At 43.5% G+C, this 18,209-nt stretch overlaps 1 protein-coding gene and 4 pseudogenes across 1 annotated transcript; all 5 read left to right on the plus strand.

The window, feature by feature from the left end:
- Positions 1 to 6,572: 6,572 nt before the first annotated feature.
- LOC136469126 (cytochrome P450 94A2-like) lies at positions 6,573 to 7,907 on the plus strand (annotated as a pseudogene).
- Positions 7,908 to 13,900: 5,993 nt separating this feature from the next.
- Positions 13,901 to 18,188, plus strand: LOC136472174 (large ribosomal subunit protein eL34-like). Its single transcript, XM_066469909.1, has 4 exons — positions 13,901 to 14,055; positions 14,277 to 14,356; positions 17,664 to 17,773; positions 17,849 to 18,188. Exons 1-4 carry the CDS (start codon positions 13,977 to 13,979, stop codon positions 17,937 to 17,939), a joined length of 360 nt encoding a protein of 119 aa, XP_066326006.1. The 5' UTR covers positions 13,901 to 13,976; the 3' UTR covers positions 17,940 to 18,188.
- Positions 16,049 to 16,140, plus strand: LOC136478821 (small nucleolar RNA snR60/Z15/Z230/Z193/J17; annotated as a pseudogene).
- On the plus strand, positions 17,028 to 17,119 carry LOC136478820 (small nucleolar RNA snR60/Z15/Z230/Z193/J17; annotated as a pseudogene).
- Positions 17,173 to 17,258, plus strand: LOC136478823 (small nucleolar RNA snR60/Z15/Z230/Z193/J17; annotated as a pseudogene).
- Positions 18,189 to 18,209: the final 21 nt, after the last annotated feature.

Below are 18,209 nucleotides of genomic sequence, written 5' to 3' on the forward strand. Positions count from 1 at the left end.
TCCCTCGATAGCGAGGTGTCTGTGGTGACTTCGACAATCTCGATGATTTATCGGTCCAACTTTCAAAGATGCTCATAGGGGTAGGGTTTTCGTGCTTACATTCATATAAGTGAGTGTGTGTGTGTTGTGTGCGTCTATGTTGTACTATGTAATTCTAAAAAATGATGGTGTTCCAAATAGATGGTCTTGGTTTAGTAGATGCAATGTTTTCTAAGCAAGACTTTTTGATTTGGTTTTGAAGATTGAAAACAAAGATGTAATGTCTTCCCATTAGATGCATGTGTGTACCGTGTTAATATGATGAGTACACCATTCATAAATATGTGTGTTTTTTAGTAACTTAGGTACTACTATCTCCATGATAAGATTTAATGGTTTTTTATACGCTTGTCCTAGTCAAACTATCCTGTATCTAGGTTGTGTTTGGTTTAGTTTCTATAAAGTGCTTCTGCTGAACTCTTTTTCCACAAGTTGTTTTCACTAGTAAAATTTTTTGCAACACCTTAAAACCTACTTTCGACTTTTGGCTTTCAGCTTTTCCGAATAAGTGGAAATACGGAGATGATTCAGATATGTTTCACCATTGTTTCAACAGAGACACAGAGGGAGGCATGTTTCGTAGTTGTTTCAATTAAACAGCTTACAACTTTTTCACAGCACAGCTCACAAATAGCTTTTCTGTAGCTCACAGCTAAACCAAACAGACCATTAGTCAAGTTTATAGAGAAGTGTATTGCCATCTACGACAAAAGAGATAAACTATAAAAACATGCTAATGTATCTAATTATGCTTAGTTGATAGCGTAAACATTTTTATTTTTCTATAAATTTTGCCAAACATATGATAGTTTGACTTAGGACCACTCGAAATCCATTATATTTAGGACCAAAAGTAGTAGATTGTATCTTCTTGCTCCATGCATAGAAGTGCTCATGAGATTGTCATGTTGCCGCAAGTGCTCGAGACTCTGGTTTGCTGTCTAACTCAATTGATCCCAACCCAACACTACGGTTTAGCTTGAATCACACAATCACAGATAGAGGATTGGGGAGAGCTCTCACAATGCCTAGGATGTATCTAATTTTACCATGAACCAGCCTCGAAGGAGAAGGTTAATAAAGGGTATAAATACCCCCACAAAATACTAGTCATTACTAGTAGTTGCATTGTGCTAGTGAAAAATGGGTCATCCAGTTTTGGCACCTACTATGCCCAAACCTCCCAGGCCTTAGAAATTCAGAACCAAAAGGATAATATCATCCTCACAAATAAGTTATTAAGAAACTTGTCAAAACCAGGGTATCTGTTTTTGCATGAGTTAGTCTCTAAAAGAGGTTACCATACTGGTCATCCGTTAGTGGAAACCTCGTCCCACAAAGTTAGAATCCTAGGTAGGTGTGTCTCAAATCTCGCTTAGATGTTCTTGAGCACTAGAGACTTGTCAATTCACCACGTGTATTATCCTCATTGATCATACCTATGAACTCAATGATAAAAGAAAATTGAATTTTGACCCACTTGAGCTTTATGTCTTCACATATGTCATTTCTTCTCAATTTATCTTTTCAAGGGTTGCAATCTTGTTGTCCCATTATTTGAGTAAAACCATCTTGAGCATATGTCTTGAACCATTTGAACACATACCAATTCGTTTCGTGGCTTAGAAGTTTCTTCTTCTAATGACCAAAAAATAAATTGATCCTCTACAAAATATGACTCCTCGTAGCTCGATTAGTTCATTGGCTTAATACAAATACTCTCTTCTTCACCTTAGCCATGTTATCTAAGTGGCCAAGCTATTGCTTGCCCTTCACCTTAGATCAATCACTTGAAACACTTTTCCTATTACCTTCACCCTATCAAGCCATCCTCAAGTCACATTCAATCTTGCATCAATGTTAAGCACTCATTGAAATCCATTGTCAAAATTGACCATGCCCAAGTAATACTGCCCAAAGATTATATTCAATATAATGCTTGATTTGGTTTGTATTTCACTTGATTCCATGATACTTCACAATATACAAATGCATGCCATCACATTGATACCACACATTATAAGACCATGTCTCTTCTCCTTTTTACACCTTGGATTGTAATTTCTTTGTACTGTCAATCACATATGGATATCTTGTTTGTTTGCCATACACTTAGCATTGTTTCATAATGATTCATCCAATTAAGCATATTTTAAATGTATATGATAAAATCAATATCCTACGAGCATTTAGTAAACATGTTAGGGTCTGATTGGTTTATGACCAAATTTTACCCTACCAAAGATTTGGCAAGCCAAAATTTTAGCTAGTATTTGGTTTGCTACCAAAACTTGCCAACCTCTCATATTTGGCTTGCCATATCTATGATAATTTTTTTTGCCCAACTTTTAGCTGCCGAATCTTTGGCATGACAAAATTTGGTCACGAACCAATTAGGCCCTTAGATCTTTAATCATGTTGTCATTTAATCCACTCAAACCTACCGTCACAAAAAATTAAATCAGCAACAACCTTCTCCTATACCTGTAGATTCCAAAACTCGATCTTCATGTGCAAGTTGTATCATCTACTCCGTAGATGATACTATTTTCTTGTTTATCTTTGGAAAAATCTCACACTACATCATGCGATACTCATTAAATGCATATAAAGTAGCTAGGGGGAGGGAGGCGTGGCCATCTTGGTCTGGTCCTGTTCGTTTGGCTGATAAGCCATTGCTGAAAGTACTGTTGGTTGATTTGTTGTGAGAGAAAAATACTATTTGTTGACTAAAAAGTATGGTTTATAAGCCAAGCAAACATGGCATATGCTCCGCTCCTGCTTGAAAGGTCCTTGTTTGGTTTTGGTAATTGAGTGACAACTTAGGTGGACTAATTGTGTTTATGTGAGATACACAGGTGATTAGTCCACAGGTACATGTGTGTGAGCAACATATGCCATGAAGGTGAAAATGGCTTGGAAATGTTGCAAAGATCACACATGTGATGATGAAGGAGCTTATTGCACATGATACATGACATTGAGTCATGTGATCAAGGTGGAGAAGATCAAGACAAAACTTGGCTTGATGGACCAGTTGCAAGCGTGAAGGGCAAGTCGAAGGCTTTGGAGTGATGGACCGTGTGGCGGTGAAGCTTGAGCAAGACTTAACGCCGATGGACGATGGCAACGGTGAAGAGCAAGTAGAGTCAAGATCGATGAACCAATATGATCATGTGATGATATGAAGTGGATCATATCATTGTTGATCGTGTTGGTGCATGTGTTGCATCGACATTAAAGGAGATGGAGTGGAATACGCAAGGCAAAGGTATAACCTAGGGCATTTCATTTCACCGGTCATAGGTGTGTAGAGAAGTTTATGACCGGGTTTAGGATGGATGGCCGTACTATCAAAAGGGGCAAACTTGTTTGTATATCGGTCATCTAGTGTCACTCGAGTGATCTAACTTTGCATTGTCGCTAGGATCGAGTGGCGTGGCAAGTTGAGTGGCTAACATCCCTTAGGAAATGATTGTGAAAATGCTAAACACACTTACACATGGTGGTGTACACTTGGTGGTGTTGGCACATTTACAAAGGAGGTGGTGTTTGCAGGGGTGAGATGGATTTGGGTCCCTCTCTCCCTCCCGCTGAGCAAGCTCGGTGGGATTCGATGCTTTTGGGAAAATGGAATACCGATTTTCTATTGCGCTGGATGCAAATTCTTGGTGGTTAGCTCATTGGAGCAAGGGTGAAGAAGTTAGAAGTGAAAATGAGTTGATTGCGAAGATGCTGGCATCGGTCAACTGATCGGACACTGGATCTGAATGCACCGGACGCTGACAGGCTGCGTCCGGTTAGGCTGACGTACGATGACGCAGAAGCTGGAGTATGACCGGACGCTGGCTGCGTCTGATCAAGTGTGACCGGACGCGTCCGGTCGAGGTAACGGCTAGTTTAGCCCTTGGGGCTATAAATAGAAGTGGCCTTCGGCCATGGCTGGTGCGGAGCACCTCAAGGGACTTAGTGTCCATGCTTGTGAGTGCTTGGGAGCCCTCCATCACACATATACTTGATAGTGATCATTCGATTGTGTGAGTTAGCGATTCTAGTGCGATTGCATCATGAGGTTGCATCGAGTGGCACTAGGTGATCGAGTTGCAAGCCGGTGGTGCTTGTTACTCTTGGAGGTTGCCACCTCCTAGACGGCTTGGTGGTGATCTCTATCGAAGCGCGCAAGAAGCTTGTGCGGCGCTTCGGAGAAGTGCTTGTGAGGGGCATTATGCTCGCCCCGCGGGAGCCGCGAAGAGCAACTCTAGTAAAGCGTGTCATTGAGCTACCCTCACTCAAGGGGTAGGTTCTTGCGGCGCCCGACGTGCGGACTTAGCGGGTGATGCTAATTAGCCGCCGAACCACCAAGTGAGCGGTCGACACAACGGGGACTAGCGTGTTGGCAAACACGTGAACCTCGGGAGAAAAATCATCGTGTCAACCTTTGTTCTTCCCGTTGGTTTGCATCCCCATTACATAAGCTTGCAATTACTTTCATATACATTGAGCTTGTGTTGTTGCTTTAGTAATTAGTTAGTTTGTGTAGCTTGCTAATTATCTTCTTGCTTGTGTAGCATAGAAGTGACTCCCTTGTGTGGCTAATTTGGTTTTAGTAACCTTATTAGTCACATTGCTTAGTTTGTGTAGCTAAGTATTTGCGCTCTCTAATTAGACATTGGTTGCTTTGTTATTGAGCATTGCTAGTGAGCTTTGTTAGCTTTGTGCTTTTGCTTACTAGCATGTGTAGTAGCTCCCTTGTTGCTTAAAATACTAGTGGCATAGGTTTGTGTAACCTTGCTCCTAGAATTGTTTAGGAGAGCTCTAACTAGCTCGGCACCTTTGTTGCATAATTGTTATCTTTGCAAGGTGCTAGTGAACATATATAGAGAGGTGTAGTCTTGGCTAGACCGATAGTTATAATTCCGCACTTGTTTCGGTTAGCCGACGCGATTAATTTTAGAAAAGACTATTCACCCCCCTCTAGTCCACCATCTCGACCCTTCACTGCTCGTACCACAATACGTTGATATTGTATTGTATGTCTAATAAAACTAGTCATCAAATCAGTTGTTCAATGTCAACAAATAAGAACATTGGTACATACTTATGCTCTATATGTTCCACCAAATTATGTTTTGTGCAGAGTAGCTCCGAAGAAGCTCGTGGTGAGTTCATGGTGCATTTTATTTTTATTTCTATACAACAGTTTAAGCAATTTACTATGTTTGAAGCAAAGGTACTTATATTTATTTATTTTGACACGCCTACATTGACAATCATATCATCATATGTCTTATAGACCTATTGCCACACACAAAAAGAACATATGTGTTATAAGGCAGCATAACCTTGAAAATGTTACATAACTGATTTTTTTCTTAAAAAAAGGTAAGCATGACTCGAAGGTACTCCATCTGCCCTGAATAAATAGATTTTTAGCGCTATCTTAAGTTAAACTTTTTAAACTTTGACTAAATTTCTATGAAAAAATGTTAAGATTTATGGTATGAAAGTAGTATCATCAGGTTTACCATATAATATATTTTATAAGGTGCTTATTTTATGTCATAGATGTTGTTATACTTTTCTATAAAGTTATTAGTCAAACTTAAAAAGTTTAAAAGGCACGGATTTTAGGAATTGATTTATTTAAGGACAGAAGGAGTAAGAAAATATAAATAGAATCAGAACAAAAAACGAGTAAAATTACTACAAAATGGATTTTGAACAGAATCAGAACAAGGTGGAATTAAAGATATATGGCGCGCCGAATTGGTGGCCTCCTAGGGTGTCCACGTACGTTCTATTTAGTTGGTGCGTTAGATCAAAATTCCACGACTCAGATGAAACGCGTCACAACCAGCCTTTCTCCGTGCGTTCAACAGTGGATAGATGAAGCAAGTGGACGTATTCAATGAAGTAGATGAACCCATGGTAGCTACGGCACATCACCTGCATGTAGTAGTAATTTTTTTTCATGCAAAGTACACTCCTACGCGCCATGCTAATTAGGCACCGACCATACATGTCGAGAATCCACCGTCCCCTGCTACGTGCCACCGTCCATTTGTGTGCCGCGTACAATCAGTAGTGACACTTGCTTCATCTTACTTTGCGTGCCAGAGGATGTAGAGGCGTCGGCAGAGCTGGGCTCCACCATGGTCCTCTCAAGTAAAATGGTGCTCCTTCCTCTTTCTCTCTCTCGTGTAAATGGCAGGCGGCAACAGCTGCTTGCTCCTCTACTCCCTCCCTCACTCTCAACAGTGGCGCAGGAGCTCTAGCGTAGGCAGGCAGGTCTGGCGCAGCGGCCACTGGCACAGGAGGCCCCCAGCGCGGGCGAGGCCTCGCTCACGCTGCCGGCGTGCGTCCTCACCTAGGGTGGGCCCCACATGGCGTGGCGTCCCAGCATCATGGCCTCAGCAGTGGCGGGCTCCCACACGGAGGCAGAGGCGGCGTTGCTGCTGCGGCGCACGGACGAACAGTTGTTCTAGACGAATGCAACCTCCGTGCAACAACAATGAAAGTCATCCACCTTGCCTATGTGCTCGTCATCCTCTTGCCCGTCGTCTTCCTCCTCCGTCTCCGACGCCGTGGGACTCCTCCAACCAAGCGGCCAGCAACAACGACGGCCCACTGCCCGCACCCCCCAGTGGAAGCTGGCGTTGCACACCTTCTTGTCCCGCTCGCTCTGTCAGTTCACTAACGGCGTTCTCGACGTGCACCTAGGCCACCTCTTCCTGCTGATCCTGGACGACGGCGCCGCGAGGGACGGCGGGGGCCGTCGACCTACAGGACGTGCTGCGCCGATTTGGGTTCCGCGCCATCTGCCATGTCGCATTCGACGTAAAGAGCGTGGACGGCGGCGACGACGACCCACGACGCAGGAGGTGCTCTTCGTGGTGTTTGACATGGTCATCGCGATCTCCTTCCGGCGCGCGCTCACGTCGGCCACGTTCGTGCGGTGACTCACCAAGCTCCTTGACGTTGGCAAGTCACGCCAGCTCTGGGAGGCCATCCATGTCATCAATGCCTAAGCCATGTCCATCGTTGAATCGAAGGCGGCGACGTGTCACAGGAATGGCGTTGACGATGGGAGCATGGACATGCTGTCGTGGACTCACGGTTCATGGTGGCCATGGACGACAGCGGTGGCGGCAGCGAGCTCGACGCCATGTTCCCCACGCCAGCGGACAAGCTCTAGTTCTTGCGGGACGTGGTCGTCACCTTCGTGCTCGCTGGGAAGGACACGACGTCATCGGCGCTGACCTGATTCTTCTAGCTGCTCGCCACGAACCCGCGGTGCGAGCGGCATGCGCACGAGGAGGCCACGTCATTATCGTGCGATGACGATGGCGAGGTGAATGGGATGCACTGCCTGCACGCCGCCATCACCGAGGCGATGTGGCTGTACCCGCCAGCGGCGTTCAACGGCCAGGTCGCGGTGCGCGGCGACATGCTACCGAGCGGCGCTACGCTACAAGCGGGCTAGTACGCCAACTACTCATCGTACGCGATGGGGCGGATGGAGAAGCTGTGGGGCAAGGACTGCTTGGAGTTCGTGCCAGAGCGGTGGCTCGGCGAGCGCGGCGAGTTCGTGCTGGTCGACGCCACGTGGTACCCGGTGTTCCACGCTGGGCCCGTGGTTGTGCCTCAGCAAGGAGATGGCGTACGTGCAGATGAAGACGGTGGCCGCGGTCGTACTTCGGAGGTTTAGGGTCAACATGGTGGCACCGGTGGCTAGCATGGAGGCGCCACCGACGTACGAGATGATGGCGATGATGAACATGAAAGGAGGGCTGTTGGTGCAGGCTCAGGAGGCGGTAATAATAGTCCTGAGTTGTGACAGACTAGTGATGCTGGTTGTTCTTCCTTGACACGTGAATTGTTTGGAAAAAGACTGCGTAAAAGTCATCTCACCACACAAAAGACAGAGTCCCGTCTGATGTTTGAAATAGCCGGATACAGGCACCGCTATAGCTGGATTTAGCCTCTAAAAAACCTGATGCTAAGATAATCCACATTTAGCGTTAAATTATTCTTGCCGCTACTAGCTGGAAACCAGTTTAGTCTAGGAAGTGTAATGCTAGTTGCAGTAATGAATATGAATGAATCGCAGCTCAAAGAGAGGAAAACCAGAGTGGCACCACAAAAAGTCAAAATGATGGGCCCACCCACAGAAAATTAAAATAATGAACTCAGCATGATACGCAAAATTAAATAGGAGGAAGGTTATCTGAGTAGAAAATTAGAGATACGAAGGCACGCCGTCTAGGCGGTCTCTCAGGGTCTCCACGTATCTTCTATTTAGTTGGTGCGTTAGATAGAAATTCCACGGCTCAGATGAAGCGCGTCACAACCAGCCTTCCTCCATGCATTCGGCAGTTGACAGATGAAGCAAGTGGACACATTCAATGAAGTAGATGAAAAATTAAATGACCATGCATGCAATGACAATATAAACTGTAGGTGTACTTTACATGCAAAAAGTTACTACAGTAGGGGGCTTTACATCACTGTGCTTTCACGTGTCCTTTACATAAAAAAGTTACTATGACAGGAGAAATTTACATCACATGTGTCTTCTTCCTTTACATTAATGAATTTTCTAGCAATAGATACTAGACAGTAAATTTCCATGCATGCACGGGTGCCTTCCTAACCTATCCAGGAATTCACTCAATAAATTTGAAAGCACTGGATATCTTCACCTACACAGGGTGCGTTGAAAATAGGTGAGCACATTTAATGCCTCACATCCATGCTACCATCAGATAAAAATAAAGTCGGGCAGGTGGGCACATTTAATGCCTCTCCTCCTTACCATCAGATAAAAATAATTCACCGACTATGCAGGAACATTTGTACTTACACATGCATCCATGCATCTAAGAGATGGCTTGGGTTGTGTGCACGTTGCTACCGAGGTGGTCGGTGGTTGAGGTTGGTCGCCATTAATACGGCTACCATACTCACATCTGCACCTTGGTGGCCTCTAGCGGTCCCATAGTACCCTAAGCAATGCTGCGGCTACCATACTTGCATCTGCACCTTGGTGCCCTCTGACAGTCCCATGATACTATAAGCAATGCTGAGCACAGGACCAGAAAACAAGTAAGACATGCATTAATGAGTATATTTATTCCTATATTAGAGGGGCTTCGGTTCCTAGCTTGGCTTTGTAGGTTATACGAGATCTACAGCAACAATTTGGATGTTACTACTGATGATCCAGAGGACAACCCAGAGAAGGGAAGCAACTGCTATCAAAGTTCAAAAAAACCAACGTAGGCATCAGGCAAGAAGATCCTACAAGCTCCACTATGCTTCTGTTCTTATAGTGCAAACTGCATTGCGAGCAATGGCAGCACGAAAGGAGTTTAGATTTAAGAAGCAATCTACGGGAGCAGTTACAATTCAGGTGGTTTTAGGCTATTTTGATGAGTACGATGGCAACAGTGTAGAATCTTACGTCTAAAGTCTTTAGGATTAAAAAAGAATTTTGCTCTAAAATACCATATATGTGTATACATGCTAAAATTTTTCTAAAGATGTTGGATATGGTCGAGAGTACCTAATCGTAGCTGTATGTATATGCACCCCTAGCTTTGTTAGTCAAACATTTGTATATTTTAAACCATTGATCTCCATCAAAATTATATAGATTCATGCCACTATTTATTTGGTGACTCTAGAAATTAATTTTATTATTATACAGCAGAGGCAATATATTTTTAAATTCACTATGAGAAATGATTTCATAATTCATAAATTGTGAAACAAAAAATATTTAACGATGGTAAAGGATCATAATATTTGACTTAGAACAAAGCTAATGTAACATGTCAAATAAATAACAGAAGTACCCTTGCGTCAGGAGTGAAGGTGTAACATCTCTGGTGTTACGAGCTCACTAAGCACTGAGATTATGACCTGAGAGATAGATCTATTAATATAGTGAGTTAGTTACGTAGATGCCTATATGTGTTAATGGACAAAAATCCTAACGCGAAGAGTACAATAAGTAGTTGTAAGCATTGGCGTGAAAGCAATTTTTATAAACAAAATATAATATAACTTGTATTTAGTACTTGAATAAAATTTGAAGCGCAAGTTTAATAGATGAAAATGCAACTTTTGTTTTGGTAAATAAAATTCGTTCGATAGTATTTTGATAGATCATGTTTGTGCATTGTAGTGCACATATTGCTTGCAGATACGCCATCCATAGGTGTCATGTGTGTCGTATGGTGCACGACTGACTCGTTTCTGTTCTACAGTTAATGCTAAACTGTGGCTTTGTGCTTCGTGTTGCTTGTGGTTCATGCCTGCCGTGACCTGCGTCTCTCCGTACTCTTTTCTATGCTCTTGTCAGAACCTTGTCCTGCAGTCATATTAGTCATTAATGGCCTTGGACATCGCTCGCCTCGAACGCATGAAAAATTTGGTCGATTCATTTATAGTGATCTCGTGCTGGAACCTTGGTGGACCGTGCCAGGACCACTGACCGCTCTACCTTTATAAGCAGGGTCTATCTTAGCCGTTGGTACCACCACTCGGTGCACTTTAGCTCGCCTAGCCTTTTCCTTTTGAGCCAGATTTTCGCTCAGTCCTTCCTTACAACCATTGTAGTGATGGCAGGAGCTTGGGTTAGTAATTATTGCCTGAACACTAGGGGTTTTCCAAGATCCTGTATGCCACCCTGCAAAAGCTCGGAGTCAAAGATTATCCCGAGTATGAGGACTGTGAGTATGAAAAGCATGGCACTGAGCAGTGTGAAGTTACCATCTACATGGGAAGAGTGAAGAGTTTCCCGACATCACTAAAGCCTGGAATGTGACCGCAACCGGGTTTTGCTTCATCGACACCTACCAGGTTGTGTCCCACAAAGCCTTGTGTTACCTTGCCAAATCTATGAAGAGCCCATTGCCCATACCTCCATGAGGTTCTTTCCATCTTTGGAAAAAGAATCGACGGGCATGGAGGGCTCGTATGGAGGCTTTGCAAGGGCAGGATGCGCAAGAAGATAGTCCTACCATGATGCACTTGACCACATACCTACTTGCTCTGGATGAGCAGTATGACCGGTAAGCCTTGAAGCTGAGGAAGTGCCTTCGATGAGCCGATGAAGCTGAGATCTTCTCTAGGAGGCTCAAGGTGTAGCTTGTCGAAGCGCATGCCAGTGCGGCAGCCGCTGAGAGTCGGGAGACTGCCATGTTGGAAGCTCTAAAGAAGGCTAAAGATCGACATACCTATCAGTTGGGAGAGGCCTACCTTATCACCATGGCAAAGCGGAGGACGTTGGCTGCTAAATGGTAGGATCCCTTAATCGTAGAGGGGATCCCTGTCCACCCGCCAGAAAGAAGAAGAACCGATGTTGCAGTACCGCCAACACCTCTACCCTCGGAAGTCTCAGAAGTAGAACCCTTGATTCCTCTCACTCAGCCATTGTCAAGAGAGGAGGCAGATCCATAGCCAGGGCGGTAGAAGAATCCACCGAGCTTGGGAATGAAGATGCGTGGTCCAAATTAGATTAGTTGCCTTAGGATGATGTCCTCGTAGTTAGTAGTGTCTTTCGTCGTTGTCCATCGATATTGTAATCTTCCCATTGTATTTCGTCCGTAGTTGTTGAGGTAGTCCGATCTTAGGAAAAATGAACGATGTGTCGAGAATGGAAGAGTAAGTGCCTATATGTTGTACTAGCATAAGGACGTTCAGAATATGCATTTTATTTATTTCATTGTGTTATTGCGTCCATTTACCTTAAGTCTCGTTAGACGTGCTTATGTTTTTTGAGGGTGATGTTAAGTGGGTTACAAGAGAAATTACCATTCAGATGCCAGTAGACTAGCCGTGATTGGATAACATAGGACACTGTATCGACTAATTGTAGATGTCCCAGCAGAACACTTGAATCTCTTTAAATCAGATCCATTATTAGATTTGAAGTCCGTGTCTCTTATTGCGAAAGGAACCCTTATTGTTTCAATCTTTTCTTGTAATACTTCTCTAATTCTGTGGTCTATGACCCCACCGTCTTTATTGCGTGTAAGTTGGTAGTAGTTGCCTGGTTAATAGCTTATGAAGTCACGATGAAACCGAGGGCCCCTGTGGAACAACTGCCACATGGTGACGCTGCTCAGCACGCACTGGTATCGAGGTTGTTGACCAAGTATCTTTGCCAAGTTATACCGCCATACCACTTTTGATACAAATATTCGGGTGTTTGAATAGGAAATCCACAACGGGTTGATGAAATATTGTTCTCTCAAAGTAAACAAGAGGAGGTGGTTTTGGAGAAAGCAAGTATGTTGCGATTTCACTTTATACAAAGGTTGACGCATATTGTAGACAAGGAAGGGAACGAAAGAAGAACACCTGGGAAAAGTTAGCCTTGGGTAGTAGGGAGTGCTTAGAAAGCTTGAGTGAATATCAAGTCCCAAGCACTATGCCTAGCTCGACCACGCTACGCACGCCAGGTCGCTATCACCGCGTGCCACGCGGACGTCATCGGTGTCGGACCCATTAGCACCCTGTCCTCGCATGGTCGTGACATTGTGCTGCACTCGTCGTCCTCGTGCACTGTGTGCTTCTTCTTTTCTCGGCCTCTGGGCCTCTCTTGATCCTCACCCTCGTTCCCATACCGGACCCCTCCCTTCTTTCTTCTTTTGAGGACACGGCCGCCCGCACGCCTCCCTCGTCGAGCAAACCCTCTCTCCTCTCCTTTATTCCCCTCATCCGCTCGCTTGCGCAAGGAGAGCGCCATGGCCGACTTTATGCCCACGGCGTGAACCGGTAGTGTATCCCATCCATGTCGTCTCCACTTCTGGTGCGCTGCGCCCCATCTCCGTTTGCCACTATAAGATGCCCTTGGTCCTTGCTCTTTTTCTTCATCCCCATCTCTCTAATCCGAAGTAGAGCTATGAGATTCAGTCATCATTGTGAAACTAGGTTCGTCTCATAGAGGTGATGGTGTAATCTAAGAAAAATCGATCTGGTTTTCGAAGAAGTTCAAGTCTACCGTTGGTTAGTTTGGTCTTAGGGTTCACGATGTTTGACTTGTCAGTCTCATGTTTTTGGATCTGTTGGTCATACGCCATATTTTGGATAATCATTATCTTGTTGTTTCTCCATTGTCCTCGTCTATCCCGACTTCTGGAGTAAGCCTTGGTTGTACTAGGTTGCTCTTAACCATGTAACTTTAAATCCCGATGTAATTTAGTGTTCGACGTCGTGTAATCTTTCGTGTAATTCCAGATTTACGAAATGTGTTGTAGTTTCGCCTAAGGGGAGTGGATCCTAATTCATTCTTTTGTAAACCCTTGCGTTAGGAGATGTACTTGTGTTGTAGTTTTTGCTCTTTCCACCTATAATATAATCATAGCCAATGTTGTGCTTTGAATCTAAGTGTGTTAGTTGCTTGTGCCTAACTCCATCAAATACCTCTTTCTACTAACATGTCATTGATTTGCTGGCCTAGAATAGACACCATGTAATGACAACCAACCTCTACGTTGGTTTACAACATTATAATGAAAAAACCATGTTACATTTTATTCCCATATTTTTCTATTTAATGTACCAAATAGACCAACCTTTCATAGCAACACGATGATAAAATATATTAGACATATGAGCCATATTTTCTAAAATTTTTCCTATACGAAGCACATCATGCGCAGCGAAGCGCGGACAACAATGGCTGTATGTATGAGCATCAAACCAAATTCAGACCATCCACATAGGTGCTGGTAACCCCGAGTCACAGATCGGACCGTCTATTCGCTCGCCAAATCATCTCCCGCCGTCAGATCTAGGTCATCCGGCCCATCAGCCATCCTATAAAATCTCTCCTCCATCTCTCCTCACCCCCTTCCCCGCCGCCACGCTAGAGAGGAAGAGCGCGCGGAGAGCCAGAGCCGGGAGAAGCGGCGGCCGGCGGCAAGATGGTGCAGCGGCTCACCTACCGGAAGCGGCACAGCTACGCCACCAAATCCAACCAGACCCGCGTCGTCAAGACCCCTGGTAAGACCGGCGCCTCGCCCTCGCGTGGTCGATCGCGCGTTGTTTCTGTTCGTGCGGGTTGTGGAGATAGGATTCTCGCTGCTCTGCTCATGTCTTGGTTAGGAGTTAGATGGATCTGCGCGATGGATTTATGACCCTTCACATCGGATATCGCACTGTTCGTTCAATTTTACGCATGTTTTTCTTGGATCTTGAGTCTCGTTGTTGTTGTTGTTGATTAGGCGGGAGGCTTGTGTACCAGTACACCAAGAAGCGCGCGAGCGGACCGAAGTGCCCCGTCACCGGGAAGAAGATCCAAGGAGTATGTTCCGCCCACCTTTCTGTTATATCCACTTGTTCTTGCGTTAGGTCACTGCATCATGCTCTATGCAGGGATTTTTCATTTTGAATGCTGCGTGATCAACCTAGGCTACGAGTTCCTGACGGAGCATGTATTTGAATTGCGGCATTAATATTTTGTGTAGCTTATGGCTCATATTCTTGTGAAGTTTGATTACAAACTGGGGGTTGAAGTGCACGTATTCTTGTTGAACCATGCTTTGGGCTCTTGGTTGGAACAGTTTGTTATTCCTAAATCTAAAAGAATGCTTTACGCTCTTGGTAAACTGTATTTGTAGTGTATACCAAATATTTGAGTGCTTAATTGACTGTTCTGATAGTAGTTTTGAACCATAGGTATAATGCTTGTTTTGTTTCATGATTGAGATTTTACATTGGTTTTGATCCTTAGGCCTTAGCTTGCTGTAACATGTGCTGCTGGAGCTGGTTAATTTGCATGTCATATCTGTTAACATATCTATCTGTGGTACTGGTCCTATATTATTCATTGCCGGACAGCGTACATATTTGTCACAATGTATTGTGTTGTGCCCGTTTTCCTTGAGTCTAGGTTGTACCAAGAGGTCCTTTGTCCAGATCTGCCTGTCCTTTTGTTTCAATTTTTTGGCCAATGATTATATAGTTATAATTGACAAGCATATGCCTGAATTCTCATGTTGATTAATCTTCTTTATGAGGCCTTCCAATGTCGTGCCTTTTTTCTCATTATCTTAGTTCTGAAGCCTGAAGCACCCCCCCCCCCCCCCCCCCCCCCCCCCCACACACACACACACACACACAAAAAAAAAAGGGATACATTTGACTTGCATGCTTATTAGTTGTGTTCAATTCATGTGATGGTTGGCTTCCATCTTTACTATGGTTCAATTCCTCTGAGGAGCTGGAATAAAGGGTAATTAGATGTCCACCTTGCTCTAAATGATTATGAAGATTTTTGCATCTTCTGCCGTTTGTTTAGACCAAATCAGGGTGGCAGAGAGATTGTGAGCTTTGATGCCAATGCCAATTACATGGAATTGCATTGTGTACTTTGTAAATTGATTGAGCTTGATGGGCCTCTTTTCTGGCTCTGGTGCCTGTTCATGTTATGAAGTGACTATGATTCATGGTTATCATCCCAGATCATAACACGAGCAGGTAAATGCACCAAGTTTCCCTACTGGTTGATTCGCTGATTTGTTACTCCCACTTCAAATAACTGGCAGTGGTTCTGGGTAGAAACCGGCACGGAATTGTTTTTTTTTTTGTGTAGTACAGGTTATTATGAAACGTCACCATTATTGGATCCCTTTGGTGTTCCTGGTTGTTGAGATGTTCTCTGTTGATGTTGATTTCTCATCTATGCTTTTGCCTTACAAACATGTTTTGTTGTAACTTCCAAATTGCTGTTCCAGTTTGAACACATGTACTGCCCCTGTTTTGTTTCTGGTGTACTACTGGGCCTATGATTACTGAGAAACATGACAAGCATATGTCTGCAAACTTTCATGTGGATTCTGCCTAATCTTCTCTATGAGGCCCTTTGCACTGGCATACCTCCTCTCCCCTGCATTTTTTCAATTTTTATTTTGATGTTCAAAGCAATCCAATCTGTTTGCTCCTTTGTTATCTTCTATTTATTTGCTATCTTTGATGGTAGAATTATTCAGCTGGTGAGGCTTGGATGATGATCAATCGCATAGTTAAAATGATCAGTAATGATTATGATTGCACTGAATTGTCTTTCGCTCCTAACTGACAACCTTCTGACCACCTGATTTTGTCTGGTATTCTTGGAGGATTGTTGTGTACTACTATCTTTAGGATGCACTGATTTTGTTACATTTATATGATTTTTTTAAATATTAATTCTGAAGTTCTTTGACTCCTTGTGCACATGTCAATAGAGATTGCTTTTGTTTGAGTACTACATTACATCAACTGTACATGTGCTTGGTAGTAATATATATTGACGAATTCCCTGTGCATACTGTTCTTTGAATCTGCTAAGGATTGTTCGCCTTATAGGCATGACAGCATGTTGCATCCTACATGACATGTAGGTGTAGCCACTACCCTGATTAATCAGAATAGACTGTCTTAAGTTCATGTTATAAAGAGGCTATGATGCATGGTTATTGTCCCAGTTCATAACACGAACAAGTATCCCTACTTGTTGGTTCGCTGATTTATTACTCCCACATCAATAACTGGCAGTGATTCTGGGACACCGGCACGGAATCGTTTTTTTGTAGTACAGGTTATATTATGAATGTCAGGACACTATTATTAGATCCCATTGGTATTCCTGGTTGTTGATGTTCTCTGTTGATGTTGATTTCTCATCTATGCTTTCACCTTACAAACATGTTTTGTTGTAACTTCCAAATTGCTGTTCCAGTTATGTACTGCCCCTGTTTTTTTTCCTGGTGTACTACCGGGCCTATGATTACAGAGAAACATGGCAAGAACTGTCTGAAACTTTCATGTGGATTCTGCCTAATCTTCTCTATGAGGCCCTTTGCACTGGCATACCCCCTCCCCCCTGCATTTTTTTTAATTTTTATTTTTGATGTTCAAAGCAATCAATCTGTTTGCTCCTTTGCTATCCTCTATTTATTTGCTATCTTTGTTGGTAGAAATCTTCAGGTGGTGAAGTTTGGATGATGATTAGTTGCATAGTTCAAATGATCAGTGATAACTATGATTGCACTGAATTGTCTTCCGCTCCTAACTGACAACCTTCTGACCACCTGATTTTTCCTGGTAATCTTGGAGGATTTTTGTGTACCGCTATCTTTAGGACACTGATTTTGTTGCATAGTTCAAATGATCAGTAATGACTATGATTACACTGAATCTTTCACTCCTAACTGACAACCTTCTGACCACCTGATTTTGCCTGGTGATCTTGGAGGATTTTTGTGTACCACTATCTTTAGGACACTGATTTTGTTAACTTTATCTGTTTTTTTTTTTAATTTTAATTCAGAAGTTCTATGACTCCTTGGCATACATGTCAATGGAGATTGCTTTAGTTTCATTACATCAACTGTAGTGCTTGGTGGTAATATCTTTGGACGAATTTCCTGTGCATACTGTTCCTTGAATCTGCTAAGGACTGTTTGCCTTGTAGGCATGACAGCATGTTGCATCCTACATGACATGTAGGTGTAGCCACTGCACTGATTAATCAGAATAGATAGTCTTAAGTTCACCTTGGAGTACAAGTTTGTGTCATTTACATCTTATCTAACTGCTCACAAGTATTGCATATGCTTGAATTGCAGATTCCACACCTGAGACCTGCTGAGTACAAGAGGTCCCGATTGTCAAGGAACCGCAGGACTGTGAACCGTCCATATGGTGGTGTTCTGTCTGGTACTGCAGTTAGAGAGAGGTGATCATTCTTTCACATCTCATGCTCGTCTGTTAAAATGATTAATGGTGAAACTAAGCTGCCTGCACCACTCAGGATCATCCGTGCCTTTTTGGTCGAGGAGCAGAAGATCGTGAAGAAGGTGTTGAAGATCCAAAAGACCAAGGACAAGGCCTCCAAGAGCTAGACACTATTGCAATATAGGCATTTACCACAATGTTTAAGTCCCTTCGAATTTGTTTCAGCAAGAAATTTTCCCGTGGGTTTGGGGAATCCTGGTGCTTATGCTAGTATGTGAGATGGTTGTGGTGGTTTAAATTTTGAGCGTAAGTTGCAGATCCTTTTAAGTTTTGTAACTCAAGTTCGGTGGAATGTTTTTCACTTGGCTCTGTGGATGTCAGATATTTTTGTTAATGTTGCTTGCCCAGTTGCCCCAGTTTTCGCCTTCAAATCGACC

This window comes from Miscanthus floridulus, chromosome 8 (genome assembly GCF_019320115.1).
Source record: "Miscanthus floridulus cultivar M001 chromosome 8, ASM1932011v1, whole genome shotgun sequence".
Taxonomy (NCBI): domain Eukaryota; kingdom Viridiplantae; phylum Streptophyta; class Magnoliopsida; order Poales; family Poaceae; genus Miscanthus; species Miscanthus floridulus.

Coding starts and splice junctions, on each gene's coding strand:
- LOC136472174 (XM_066469909.1), top strand. CDS start 13,977: ATGGTGCAGCGGCTCACCTACCGGAAGCGGCACAGCTACGCCACCAAA. Junction 14,056..14,276: donor CCGCGTCGTCAAGACCCCTG/GTAAGACCGGCG, acceptor GTTGTTGATTAG/GCGGGAGGCTTGTGTACCAG. Junction 14,357..17,663: donor CCGGGAAGAAGATCCAAGGA/GTATGTTCCGCC, acceptor CTTGAATTGCAG/ATTCCACACCTGAGACCTGC.